Here is a 14,368-nt window from a genome sequence, read left to right as displayed (position 1 = left end):
TTAGGCGACACTTTCTTTTATTTTTCAGGATGCTCAGGGATTTCCCCTTTTCACCCTCCCCATCCTTTCTCCCAGTTTTTCCCTACATTGTAACGCTGCTTTCATTCAACAACAGTCACCAGTCCATCAATCTGCTGTTTAAGTGTATCCTGACATTGTAGGTATAGACGACGATATGTAGCTCAGCGTTCTGTTGTCAATCATATGTAACAGTTCCATCGGGGTCCATCATTTATTCAGAAGTAGAGATGCATACTGCAACGTATCTCCACTGATCGCACACTTATCTCTATTACACAGATCCTCTAGATGAGTACATGTGAATACATGCTTGCCCATGTGTTTAACCGGTCTTGCATTTTGCATGAAGTTGCCTTATGGCAGAGAGAATATATGACGTTTGGCCATGTGGGATTGATTGGCTTATTTCGCTGAGCACAATGGTCTCTAGTTGGTACCATTCTGTTGCAAATGATTGAATTGCGTTCTTTTAAATGGCTGTGTAGTATTCCACAGAGTAGATGTGCCACAGTTTCTTTATCCACTCCTCTTTAGACAAACCGCTGGGTTGTTTCCATGTATTTGCTATTATAGATTGTGCTGCTGTAAATATAGGATTACAGTCACTTTCTCATATGCAGGTTGCATTTCCTTTAGATATATTCCCAGAATCAGGAGAGCTAGGACATGCAGCAGGTCAATTTTGAGTTCTCTGAGCACTCTTCATACTGACTTCCACAGTGGCTGTACTGGCCTGCTCTCCCACCAGCAGTGAAGGAGGGTGCCTTTCTCCCCACATTCACGCCAGCAGGTGTTGGTAGTAGAGTTCTGAATGTAGGCCAGTCTCCCTGGAGTTAGGTGGAACCTCCATGTAGTTTTTATTTGTATTTCCCTGATAGCTAGGGAGCGTGAGCATTTTTTCATGTCTACCAGCCATTTGGATTTGTTCTTTTGGAAAATGTCTGCTCATTTCCTTTGAGGGGACACCTCAAGAAGAGAGGAGTTCAGGAAGTCCGTGTTCGCTGGGTGCAGAGGTGCCCAGGCGTCCAGCTCCACAGCACCTGCCACTGTTACAGGGAGAGGGGCAGAGAGGCTGCCACGCCTGGGAGAGATGCTGTGGTACAGGGAGTTAAGCCATGGCCTGGGATGCCCACGTCCTGCTCTGGGTCTGGCTGCTCCACTTCCAACCCAGCTCTCCACTAATGCCTCAGGAGAGGCGGTAGGTGATGGCTCAGGAGCTTGGGCCCCTGCCACTCGGACCCCTCACCTGGCGTCCGGGCGCCTGACTGCCATGGCCCAGCCCTGGCGGCTGTGGCCGTTTAGGGAGTGAACTAGTACAGGGAAGATCTCTTTCTCCCTTTCAACTATATTTTCTTTTTTTTTTCTTTTCTTTTTTTTTTTCTTTCTTTTTTTTTTTTAAAGATTTATTTTTTATTATTTTTTCATTGGAAAGGCGGATATACAGAGAGGAGAGACAGAGAGGAAGATCTTCCGTCCGATGATTCACTCCCCAAGTGAGCGCAACGGGCCGATACTATGCCGATCCGAAGCCAGGAGCCTCTTCCGGGTCTCCCACGCGGGTGCAGGTTCCCAAAGCTTTGGGCTGTCCTCGACTGCTTTCCCAGGCCACAGGCAGGGAGCTGGAAGGGAAGCGGGGCTGCCGGGATTAGAACCGGCGCCCATATGGGATCCCGGGCGTGCGAGGTGAGGACCTTTAACCACTTGCGCCACCGCGCCGGGCCCTCAACTATATTTTCAAAATCAAATATAAACAATCATTGAAAAAATACAAGTCCAGTTTTTTCTTTTAAAAAAATTTATTTTTATTGAAAGGCAGATTTTTAGAGAGAAGGAGAGAGACAGAGAAAACATCTTCTATCTGCTGGTTCACTCCCAAGTGGCCATAACAGCGAGAGCTGAGTTGATCTGAAGCCAGGAACCAGGAGCCTCTTCCGGGTCTTTCATGTGGGTGCAGGGTCCCAAAGCTTTGGGCCGTCCTCAACTGCTTTCCCAGGCCCCAAGCAAGGAGCTGGATGGGAAGTGGAGTAGCCAGGACACGAACCAGCACCCACATGGGATCCTGGCGCTTGCAAGGTGAGGATTTAGCCACCGGGCCATCACTGGGGCCCAGTGTTGCTTGCTACATTGGCTTGCCCCCGGCGAGACCTCCAGGGGTTAAGAATGAGCTCTGCTTTCGCCTGCCCCCTGGCTGAGGAAGAGCTGGAACCATTTCTCCTGGCCTCAGAACACAGCCCAGTGCCAGCAGGTGAGTTAATGCTTGAAGGGCAGGGAGTGCCCAGGTGCTGCAACCACCAGATGCCGGGCTCGTTTCGTGGTGTTGTTCCGCCTGGCAGCACAGAGGGTGGTCCTCTGGACATGCTGGTGGTCCCTTGGATGGGCTGGTGGTCCCAACACATGCTGTATGCACTTGGTACCTTTTCCACGACTGCTTCCTAGCCAGTGTGACTTGCATGCGAGGCTATCATCTTGTAGTATTTGCGTGTGTGTGTTAGCCGCTTGAAGTGAGGAATTGTGTTTGAGGGATTTTTCTCTCCTTAGCTTTTGGCTTGGCCCCTGCACGATGCTGAGCAGGCCTGGGCAGTTTCTTCAACAGTAACAGATACTTTGTCCATTCTGTGTGGCCACTCAAGTCAGGAAGGAAGTGGGTATTTGGGGATGCTTGCTACAGCAGCACCTGCAATAACAAGCAACCTAGAAGCATCCTGAGGGGCTGGTCAAGCCATGAGCACAGCTCACACACCAGAAGAGCGAGCTGTGCTAAGGTGCAGCGAGCCTGGAGCACCAACGCCTCCTCCACCGGCTGCCTCTGGGAGGGGGACATGTCCAGGCTGGGATGCAAGCAATGTGAAACCAACATCTATACATGCTTTTTCTTTAAAAAATGACCAACAAATACTTCTAAAAAGCAAGTTCATGGGTAATAGAGCTCTGGTGTTAAAACAGGAAAAAAAATGGGCTCAGCACGATAGCGTAGTGGTTACAGTCCTCGCCTTGCATGCGTGGGATCCCATATGGGCCCCAGTTCTAGTCCCAGCGGCCCTGCTTCCCATCCAGCTCCCTGCTTGTGGCCTGGGAAAGCAGTTGAGGACGGCCCAAAGCCTTGGGACGCTGCACCCGTGTGGGAGACCCGGAAGAGGAGTTCCTGACTCCTGGCTTCGGATTGACTCAGCTTCACCCGTTGCGATCACTTGGGGAGTGAACCATCGGATGGAGGATCTTCCTCTCTGTCTCTCTGTCTCTCCTCCTCTCTCTATATTTGACTTTCAAAAAAAAAAAAAAAAAAAGAAAGAAAGAAAAAATGCATTCCATATTTCAGCTTGGAAAACTGCTTTTTTTTTAAAAAAACTATTTTGTGTTATTTATTTGTTTTTAAGTCTATTTAAAAAGCAGAGCTGGAGAGGAAGAGAGAGAGACACACACTTAGAGGTCTTCATCTGTTGGTTCACTCCCCAATGGCTGCAACAGGTAGGGCTGAGCCAGGCTGAAGCCAGGAGCCAGGAACTCCCGCGTGGGTGCTCGGAGGCATCTGTTGCTGCTTTCCCAGCAGGGAGCTGGATCAGGAGTAGCTTGGAGTTGAAGCACCACCCCATGGGATGCTGACACTGCAGACAGCGGCTGAACTCACTGCACCACAATGTCAGCTGCTCTGTTACTATTATTTTTAAGATTTATTTTTGTTGGCAAGGCAGATTCACAGAGAAGAGGAGAGACAAAGATCCTCTGTCCGCTGGCTCACTCCCCAAGTAGCCAAAACAGCCAGAGCTGCACTGATCTGAAGCCAGGAGCTTTTGCAGATCTCTCATACATGGATGCAGGGTCCCAAGGCTTTGGGCTGTCCTCGACTGCTTTCCCAGGCCACAAGCAGGGAGCTGGATGGGAAGTGGAGCTGCGGGATATGAACCGGCGCCCATACGGGATCCTGGCATATGCAAGATGAAGACTCCAACTCTCAGGCTATCGTGCCAGGCCCTACTGTATTAATTCTCAAAGGTAAAATTTTTAAATGGCCATAAATTAGGGGCCTTCGCAACTATCTGACACACATAAGGAAGACATTCAAACTTAAATTGTATCTTTCAAGTGGCAAAGAGTAAGCAACTTAATTTCCCAGTTCAGTTTCTTCAGGGTTGGGCAGGGTAAGACATTTGCTTGCCCTGAGGGAATCAGAAGAGGGAGGTGGTACTGTGGCTGGGCAGGGCCTCTCGCACCACCCGCAGCTGCCCAGGCCAAGGACCCCTCCTCGTGAAGCCCAGAGCTGCTGTGGGCTGCAGCAAACTTCTCACTGAAGGAAAGCGAAAACCAGGATACCTAGTGTGAGGCTTCACTAAGGCTCGATCCTTTATATAAAAGGTAAAACCTACACGTCCACATGCATACGTGCTTCAAACCTTCCAAGAGAGTCTAGAAAGATCTCTGCCGAACTGTCATTGTCCCTGAGAGTAGAATGGGACGATGGGAGCCTGTTTACTTCTCCTTTTGCACATCTGTTGGTTGAAAAAAAAAATTAAATGCTAATTTTATAATTAAAATGCTGTTACAAGGCTGGGAGAAAAGCAGCCAATAGCTGCTAATTCTGGGCCTGGTTCACGGTAGCCCTGTGTAAACTATACCAGTGTGCCGGCGTGGTTACCTATTCTTTAATGTTAAACCTGTAGGTGACCACTACCACCCTCTTGCTGGGGACCATGGGCTGGGATGGTGTGGGGGCCATTGAGGCTCTAAGATTTATTTTTTTATTGGAAAGGAAGATTTACAGAGAAAAGGAGAGACAGAGGAAGATCTTGCATTCACTGGCCCACTACGTGAATGGCTGCAACAGCCATGGTTGAGCCGACCTGCAGCCAGCCTCCCCTGGGTCTCCCACGCAGATGTCAGCAAGCAGCATCTCCGACCTCGGGGACCAGAACCTGGAAGGGTGTTGTTAGGCCTCTGTTGCTCAGGTACATGATCAGCCCACCTGCTTTCCTGATACCTGTGCCAAGAAGCCAGCAGCATCTCTAGGCAAGCCCAATGCCCCTATTCAGCAGCAAGTAACCAGAGAGGATGGGATGAGTCTATACCCTTCAACAGTCCTCAGATTGAACAGGACATCCGTCTCTAAGGGAGGGATGAAACAGGACAGGTAACCAGGAAGCTTAGGGTCGGGAGCCGGAAGCCACACTCCCTCTGCTCTTTGTAAATTCCACCCACCTATCAGTCAGTGACCTCTCCCCAGGGACTTGGGGTGGTATCAGGAGACCCCTCCCCTTCCCAGGATCACATGAGGACTGGCATCTCTCTTTCCGCAGACAGAACAGAAGCAGAAACATTTGCGACTCTTCCACCTTTCTTTCCCCTCCCAACTCTTTCTACATTTCCCATGTTCACCTATGATATTTTTTTTTTTTTTTAAAAGGCCCGGCAAGATGGCTAATGGCTAAATCCTCACCTTGCAATTGCTGAGCTTTTGTCTGGCACCAGTTCATATCCCGGCTGCTCCTCTTCCCATCAAGCCCCTTGCTTGTGGCCTGGGAAGGCAGTAAAAAACAGCCCAAAGCCTTGCGACCCTGCAACCATGTATGAGAGATCTGCAAGAAGCTCCTGGCTCCTGGCTTCAGATCAGTGCAGCTCCGGCCATTGTGGCTACTTGGGGAGTGAAACAGTGGATGGAAGATCTTTCTCTTTGTAAATCTGATCTGCCTTTCCAATAAAAATAAATTAAAAAAATAAAAGAAAATGACTAGTAATTCAGACCCACTCCCCCAAATGTCAAAATTAAAAAAAAAAAAAAAAAAAACCAAAAAACCAAAACAACCAACTTTGCTTCTGGACATAAAATAATCTTGAGGGACTGGTGAGGTGCTGTGATGTAAGCTGCATCCCATATGACCACTGGTTCCAGTTCCAGCTGCCAAATTTCTGACTTTGCTCCCAGAGAAAGTTGCCCCAACTCCTTGGGCCCCTCCACCCACATACAAGGAGTTCCTGGCTCCAGTGTGATCCACCCCCAGCCACTGTGGCCATCATTTGGGGAGTGAACCAGCCAAGGGGGAAGGTCTCTTTTTCTGTCTCTCCCTGTTAATCTTTCAAATAAATTTATCTTTTTTTTTAAAAAGATTTATTTTTATTATGTTTTTATTGGAAAGGTGGATATACACAGAGGAGAGAGAGAGAGGAAGATCTTCCCTCCGATGATTCACTCCCCAAATGAGCGCAACTGCCGATGCTATGCCGATCCAAAGCCAGGAGCCTCTTCCGGGTCTTCCACGCGGGTGCAGGGTCCCAAAGCTTTGGGCCGTCCTCGACTGCTTTCCCGGGCCACAAGCAGGGAGCTGGAAGGGAAGCAGGGCTGCCGGGATAGAACCGGCGCCCATATGGGATCCCGGGCGTGCAAGGCGAGGACCTTTAACCACTTGTGCCACCGCGCTGGGCCCAAATAAATTTATCTTTAAACCAAACTGGAATGGGGTGAGGCATGCTAGTACACTGCAATCGTGTCTGCCACATTGTTGGTGCAGGGGCCTTCCTGGCCACAAAAGGACTGTATGGACCCTGTGGGATCCAGGCCTGAGTGATGACCACACACTTCCATAAGATCTTTGCCACAGGTGAACAGCGGAGCTCACACCCGCACCCAGACAGATGCGCAGAGCCCCATGTTCCCAGCATATTGTACGAGTTGAAGCAAGGTCAGCAGAACAAGCCTTGTGTAATGAACGCTTGGTGAGTGTGGTGGCTACACTCCACTGTGGATTGGCCATGGCTGCGTTGGGCTTGGAGATCTTCATGCCCTCCATCTGCTGCCCCATGGTGACCAGTGACTTTGCAGTCAGTGACACCTGTGCCAAACCAATGTATGAGAGATGGGTAAGTCCTTCTGGGGACCCGACACGGGTTCAGAACATCTGCAGGCTGAATCTACAGACCATGACCGTGTCCAACATGGGAGTCGTCATCTGTGTCACCATGAGGGACAAAGTAGCCACCTGACCACTGATATTCTGATGGACCAATTTTGTGCCTAGAGCCCCAGCTGCTGGGGTGGAATGGGGTGTGGGACAGACTGGACTACTGATACACAAACTGGCAAACCAGGGTAGGGGGCAGGCCTGGTAGGGGTTACTGCGGGTCGCTCCATCTAGGCTGCAGCTCCCACTGGTTTATGTGAGGGCCGAGTATGTGCTGGGCAGAAGCAGGCTGGACTGCAACACTCACTGGTTCCAGTGGAAGTTGGGAATGAAAACAGAACCAACCCAGCAATTGCAACCACTAGCTGATTGGAGCGATGGACTGTGCCGGGCCATGTGTTTGCTAGCACATACAAGAATCTGGTTTGAGAACACCTCAGACAAAGTTTTTTTGGAGATCTTCCTAATCTAAATGCTGGACTCAGACCCTAACCAAGAAAAGAGAGAAGATAGAACAGGTCAACCAACCATATCAGCTATATGCTGGCAGTGACATACGGGGCAAACAGAGACTCTCTGATGGACTATGTCAATCAGTGGATTCTTCAAAGACCACACCGTGCTTGGAGTGGCAAGATTGGCAGCGATTCATAACTGTTGAAATATCAAAACCATTTGAGCAAGAACCTCAGAGTATACCCTACATCCGGGACCTGGGGAGGGAGGGAAATTGGGTGGGCCTTCTCCCTTAATACCCCCCTTTAAACATGAAGGAAACAATATGGAAATAATAGTCTTACCCACTTTCCTGTAGCCCTTGAACCTTTTTACCCTAATTAACTATGTAAAGATTGTCAAAATATAATAAAAAAAGAGAAAAGAAACATTTTCATATATATTTCAATAACAAGATCTTAATTTCAACAATAAGGCAGTTCTGACAAACACGTGTCTTCCGGTCTAGGAAGTTGAATTCAGTCTTGCCTGGATGGAGGGACGGAATTCATAACCCTTCAAGGTCACCTCCTCAATCAGAATTACTCAGGACATGTGGGAATTTTCCTGACTCCAGCTGGATGATGGTGCTGGGCAAATACCCCCCAAATGTGACCAGCACCTTGGAAAATGGCTTCCCCATACTCCTTGTCCACTGTTTTCTTTACTGAAATGTGCACACGCACACGCGTTCTCTCTCTCTCTCCTCTGCTCAAACAGCTTGAACCCAAGCAGCTCAGCTTCGGCCAGCACGCCTGTGGAAGCCTGGAGGCAGCTAGGCTCAGTGTGGCTGCCACTTGCAGTTGGCGCTTCAGACTCAGAGAAGCTCATGCTGGAGCAAACTGGCATGAAGGCGGGGGCGTCGCGAGGGGCTGGCACCCGAGCCACCTGCTTAATGCAGGAGCTCAATTACACGGTTACGATCAGCACACCTGTCGGGCAGGCACCCACTGAGCCTCTGGTTACCTCTGGCAGCTGTGGTGTTCCTAAACTGCGGAGCACTCCTGTGCGACGGCTCCTTTCCCACCAGGAACAGCTGCACGAGCTCATCCTGGCCATCACAGTTTAGCGTGGTCCTGAGGCTAAGCAGGATGGACAGACAACCTGGGAGTCAGACACCCCAGTTCAACCCAGAGCAGCCTGTCCAAGTGACGTCTGCCCACGTGGCTCAAGGAACCCAATCAGGAAATGAAGCCACTTGCTGCTATGAAGCACATTTATGTAGCTGTTTTTATTTATTCAACTATAAAGACTGATTGCAGCAATTTTTTGATGGGTGACAGATTTAGATGAATCATATTGCTATAAATTTGGTTCAGGATCAGAACAGGATTCAGAAAATGGGGAAAACAAACACGTCTCTGAACATTGAAACAGAGAAATACTTCTTTTAAAGTTTAATGAAATGCTACTTTCCCATAGACTGGGATGCAGTCTAAGGTACAGGAAACAAGGCTTTGGGCTTCTTGAGGGAACTGCAGGAGCCTGACACCCCGACTCTCAGCCCTCAGGCACATTCTGACACAGAGGCAGATTCTCACACGTCTCCTGCTCACCAACCACGTGGTTCCCTTTTCTGGCTAACCCGGTGCTGGCTCCCACCCCCTCACTGCCTCCCCTGCTCAGAGTGCCGTTTGCAGGAAGCCAGCTGGGCACCTGCGGCCTCTGCTCAGGTGGCCGAGGCAACAGGATGAGCTCTGACTGCACCCTGGGGCGGGCTCACTCGGGGGGCTGCGAGTAAGGCCTCTCTGGATGCCTGGAAGACCTGGTACACCGGGAAGGATGCTGCTCACCTTGGGAAATCTAGTTAACAGCTGCCCTGGATTCCTGGTGGGAATATCAACTGGAATCAATCCATAGCATTGGGAAAGGTCAAAGGAAAAACAGCTTCCCCTCCAAAAATGGCAAAGAAGAAACAAGGAGAGAAGAAACCAAAAATACTTAGAATGGCACAAAAAAAGTAGATATGCATAAACTTCTTTTGTTATTAAATCTAACTGTAAATTTTCTAAAGTCCAGTTATTAGCTGAACTGCACGGAGAGGAGAGCGAGCCAGCTGCAGCTCCCTCAGGAGTTCATGGCTTCGGGCTGAGAGGTCCTGGGTTTGCGCTGAGGAAGCCCCTTTTTGAATGGCGGCTTGGGCGTGCCAGGCTCCACGCTGTTCCCTGCAGAGTGAACCAGGCCCTGCTCGCCAGTGCTTCCTGGTGTCTGGGGAGGAACATTCTGGAACCTGGAGCCAGATGAATACCACGAGCTATTTCTGTGGCGCCCTGCACTGTCATGTCGCCCTTGGCTGGCTGGCTCGCTGGACTTCGGGCCTGCTGGTCTGTAGCCTTGTGCTCCTCGCCTAGTCCCTGGTAGTACCTGTGAGTGAAAGAACAGTGTTCAAGGTGCACTGCACTTGTTCCAGTCCAGTGTTTAGACTAACTGCCGTCTCCTCTCAGACCTGCAGAACTCTGCCAGCCAGCCCAACCCAGCCCAACCCCATTCCCTCGTCTCTCCCGGCCATTCCTGGTTCTTCGCAGAGGTTAAGTTCCCCTTCTTAGCTGGGCCAGAGAATGGCGAGGAGGACAGGTCAGCACTGTCAGACTACTTCCTCATGTCTGAACTTGGTCAATGCCAAGCCCCTTGTGGAGATGATCAGTACGTGGGGAGTAGGAGGGACCTCAGTGTGTGCTGCTTCAGTCCGTGTGGTGCGCAGGTTAGGCCGTGCCATCCGATGCTCCTCCCAGCTCCCCCAGACCGGCCAGAAAGCGTCAGTCACAGGGCGTGGTTTCTGTACTCCTAATTCCAGCGTCACCCCAGTTCTGAAGAACCACTGCAGCACCACCTGTAGCTACTCTGGTGGTTCTTCCTCAGACCAGGGAAAGAAATGATTTCTTTTTCACTTACCAGAGCTGGCTCCCTACCCCACCACATTACCTTTCTCCTTCCCTAAGCTCTTAGGAGCTGCCACTTTGCACCACTGTGTGCTCATCTCCTTGAAGAGCGGTGCACAACTCCCACTGTGACTAACTGCAGGGCAGCACTACCAGCAGACACTGGCTCACTGCCGACGGGGCGGGGCAGTCTGCACTTCCTGGCAACAGGAGGTCTCACCTGGCTGGTGGTTTGGATACATGTACCAAATGCTTTCCTGGGAACTGGCTGGGGGTTGCAGATTCAAAGTAGGAATGGAGAGCAGGTAATAAACCAAGATACTGGCATTCAAGCCAACCTGGGGCCTCTTCTCTAACGTGCTCAGTGTGGAAGCCAAGTTACCTCCCGATGGGGCGGGCAGGGGCGGCCGCTGGAGCTTGCTGTGGCTGCGGGAGGCTCTTCTGGCACAGGGTTTTTCTTGTGAGCACCTGTAAGGCCAGGATCAGAGGCACAGGTGGAAGCAGCAGCAACAGAAGCGTCACTCAAGGATGTGAGTGTCAGTGAGCTGCACCGGGGTCTGGTCGAATAGCTGTTCTTGGGGTGAGATACTGGACAGAAACAAGAGCAAGACGTGGTCACACGCAGAACAGTGTGAGGGCCGGGCCTCCCCAGTGTCTCCAGTTCATGGTGAGCAGCAACTTCCCACACAAGCCATAAAAACCCTACAGAACGGGCCCTGGAGGAATAGCCGCGCTGCTGCCTTCCTCCCTTGCTTCTGAACCCCTGCTTTGTAACGGGACTCTGAAGAGACAGGAGAGGGACTGGCCTTCTGCAGCGGGTCGAGCCTCCGCCTGCAGCACCAGCATCGCAGATGGGCGCTCCACTTGTGATCCAGCTGCATGCTTCCGGCCTGGGAAAGCAGCAGAGGATGGCCAAAGTGCTTGGGCCCCTGTGCCCAAGCTGGGGAGCCAGGCGAAGCTCCTGGTTCCTGGCTCTGGCCTGCCCTGGTGGTGGCTGCTGCAACCATCTGGGGAGTGAAACAGCAGATGAAGTTATCTCTCTGTCACTTTGGGTTTCAAAATAAATCAGTAACTCTCTAAGAGAAGAAAAACAGGAAACAGTGTAAGGTGGAAGTGACCCATCCGCTCTCCCCCTCACTGACTCATGACTTTCCTGGCATATCCTACCAGTACCTAAGCTCCTGGTTACGGCGCTAGCTGACTAAGCCTGGGAACAATACCAGGAGCCATATGTTCTGTTTCCTATGCAAGGAACAGTCTAAAGTACAGGCTTAGAAAGGAAGAAAACGGTTAATAAATCAAATTTCAAATCCCTTTCAAAAAGCTGAATGATGCAAGGTGTAAATAATCAAGCTTAAATATGAGCATAACTACTCTTTACAACAAACATGTGTCCTGCCAAATTTCTCGCAAAAATAATCTCCAAATTAAAAGTATCAACATAACTGAAAGCATTACTTTCAGAATTCAGTGTTTTAAAGCTACACTCCCCAGGTCTTCTTGGCATTCAGCTGGGCTGACGAGTTCCCAGCTGCTAACAAGAGGCAGACTGCAGGAGATGAGCTCAGGTCTTGCCCAGTCACTGGAAACCCTCCCCTTGTAGGAGCCGCACTGCAACCTGGCAATGCTTTTCTTTCTTTCTTTTAAAGAAGATTTATTTATCTTATTTGAAAGGCAGAATTACAGAGAGAAGGGGAGATCTTCCACCTGCTGGCTCACTCCCCAAATGGCTACAATGGATGGTGCTGGGCTGGTCTGAAGCCAGCAGCCAGAAGCTTCTTCCAGGTCTCCCATGTGAGTGCTGGGGTCTAGGCACTTGGACTATCCTCTGCTGCTTTCCCAGGCCGTTAGCAGGGAGCGGAACTGCAAGTAGACCAACTGGGACTTGAACCAGTGCCCGTGGGGGATGCCAGCTGACAGGCTGAGGCTTGACCTGCTTCTCCAGAACAGCGGCTCTGCTTTTCTCTTTGGAGAGGCAGAGAGCTCCCGTCTGCTTCATTTACTTCCCAAATGCCAGAGCCAGGAACTCGGGAGTCCATCTAGGTGTACCCCTTGGAAGGCGGGGAGCCCATGACCCGAGCCTTTACTGCCGCCTTTCAGGGTGCACAGCAGCAGGAAGCTGGACTGGAAGCAGAGTAGGGCCCTGAGGCCAGCACCCCAATGTGGCAGGCAGGTGTCCCACGTGGGAGCCCAAACACACTGCTCCCTCCATTTTGGAGACAGTAAACTGAGCTTCCAGGAGGTCAGTGTAGAGGCAAGGGCTCAGGTCTGACTCCGTGACTTTGGCAGACCAGTGGGAAGCTCCTCATTGGAGGCTCCCTCAAGAACCCCCGGGAGCCACTTTTCAGGAAAGAAGCTGAGGAACCACAGGGAGAGGCCCGTCAGTCCACAGGTCTCCACTGCCCAGAACCTCACTCACCTTGTCCGAATGAATCAATGCTCTTCTTCAGGCTCTCCACGTCACAGGTGAAGCGAGCTACTCGCCCCAGATCCTCGTCGTATTTGCGTTCACTAACAAAGTGCTGGGGAGGGGAAGAAAGGCCTTGTCAGACAACGAGGCAGCAAACCTGGGACTCTTATTAGACATAGACGAAACACACTTTCTTTTTAAAGATGTATTTTATTTGAAAGGCAAAGTTAGAGAGAGAGACATAGCCGTTCACTGGCTCATTCCCTAAATAGATGCAATGACCCCTGGAACCCAGAACTGTGCAGATTTCATTTAAAAGGAAGTGACACAGACTGAAAAGGAAACACACACACACATATACACAAACACACACACATACACACATCTTCCATTCACTGATTCATCTCTCTAACAGCCAAAAAGCTGCAATGGCCAGGGCTGAGCTGGATCAAAGTCAGCAACCTGCGTCTGGGTGTACCATGTGGACAGCAGGGCCCAGGCACTCGGGCCTTCCTCTGGTTTCCCTAGGAGCACCAGCAGGAGCTGGGTTTGACGTAGGACAGTTGGGCCTCAGATGGACTCTCTGCTCTGAAATACCAGTATCGCAGAGGGCGCCTAAACCTGATGTGCCACAATAACAGCCACAGATTTTTTTCTTCTTTACTGGGCCCAGTGCAATGGCCTAGTGGCTAAATCCTTGCCCTGCATGCACTGAGATCCCATATGAGTGTCGATTCATGTCCCAGCAGCTCCACTTCTCTTCCAGCTCCCTGCTTGTGGCCTGGGAAAGCAGTGGAGGATGGCCCAAAGCCTTGGGACCCTGCACTTACACGGGAGACCCAGAAGAAGCTCCTGGCTTCAGATTGGTGCAGCTCTGGCCACTGAGGCACTTGGGAAGTGAACAGTGAGTGGAAATCTTCATGTTTCTCCTTTCTAAAAAAAAAAAAACCTGCCTTTTCAATAAAAATAAGTAAATCTTAAAAAGATATATTATTAATTTACTTAGTTGAAAGGCCAAATGAGAATGAGAGACAGGGGAGAGAGTTTTGATTTGCTAGTTCATTTCTCAGATAGCTACAACAACCTGGTCTGGGCTGGGCTGAAACCAGGAACTGGAACTCCACCTAGGTTGTCATGCACATGGGTGGCAGCTGGGCTGCTGTGCACACGGATGGCAGCCGGGCTGCTGTGCACATGGATGGCAGCCAGGCCGCTGTGCACACGGATGGCAGCTGGGCTGCTGTGCACACGGATGGCAGCTGGGCTGCTGTGCACACGGATGGCAGCCAGGCCGCTGTGCACACGGATGGCAGCTGGGCTGCTGTGCACATGGATGGCAGCCGGGCCGCTGTGCATACGAATGGCAGCCGGGCCACTGTGCGCACGGACGGCAGCTGGACCATGGTGCTCACAGTCAGCAGCCAGGCCGTCATGCATACGGTTTGCAGCTGGGCCATCGTGCACTGCTCTCCGAGCTACATTAGCAGGAACTGCATGGGACGTGGGGCAGCCAGGACTTGATTCGAAAGTCCAACATGGGGTTCTGGCATTACAAGCAGCAATGTGGTCTGCTGAGCTGCACTGTCTGCCTCTGGAATGATTTTCAACTGTTTTCCTTCTACTGATCCCAACTTCACTAAATTGCTATCATATTACCAACACTGGGTAACTGAACA

The 14,368-nt window shown here is 50.8% G+C and overlaps 1 protein-coding gene across 1 annotated transcript in view; it reads right to left on the bottom strand.

Annotated features, from left to right (window-relative positions):
• Nucleotides 1-8,628: 8,628 nt before the first annotated feature.
• SPATS2 (spermatogenesis associated serine rich 2) overlaps nt 8,629-14,368 on the bottom strand; it is a 140,684-nt gene continuing 134,944 nt past the window's right edge. Inside the window, exons 11-13 of the mRNA XM_040978705.1 lie at nt 12,702-12,804; nt 10,665-10,870; nt 8,629-9,767 (exon numbers count right to left, since the gene is read on the bottom strand). Coding sequence (XP_040834639.1) covers nt 9,471-9,767; nt 10,665-10,870; nt 12,702-12,804 — 606 coding nt within the window. The 3' untranslated portion in view covers nt 8,629-9,470. The remainder of the gene's footprint in view (nt 9,768-10,664; nt 10,871-12,701; nt 12,805-14,368) is intronic.

Source organism: Ochotona curzoniae, unplaced genomic scaffold (genome assembly GCF_017591425.1).
Source record: "Ochotona curzoniae isolate NIBS_2020 unplaced genomic scaffold, NIBS_Ocur_1.0 contig_1014, whole genome shotgun sequence".
NCBI classification, from domain to species: Eukaryota; Metazoa; Chordata; class Mammalia; order Lagomorpha; family Ochotonidae; genus Ochotona; species Ochotona curzoniae.
Note: the sequence above shows the minus strand (reverse complement) of the source record. Positions and strands in the feature narration are given on the sequence as shown.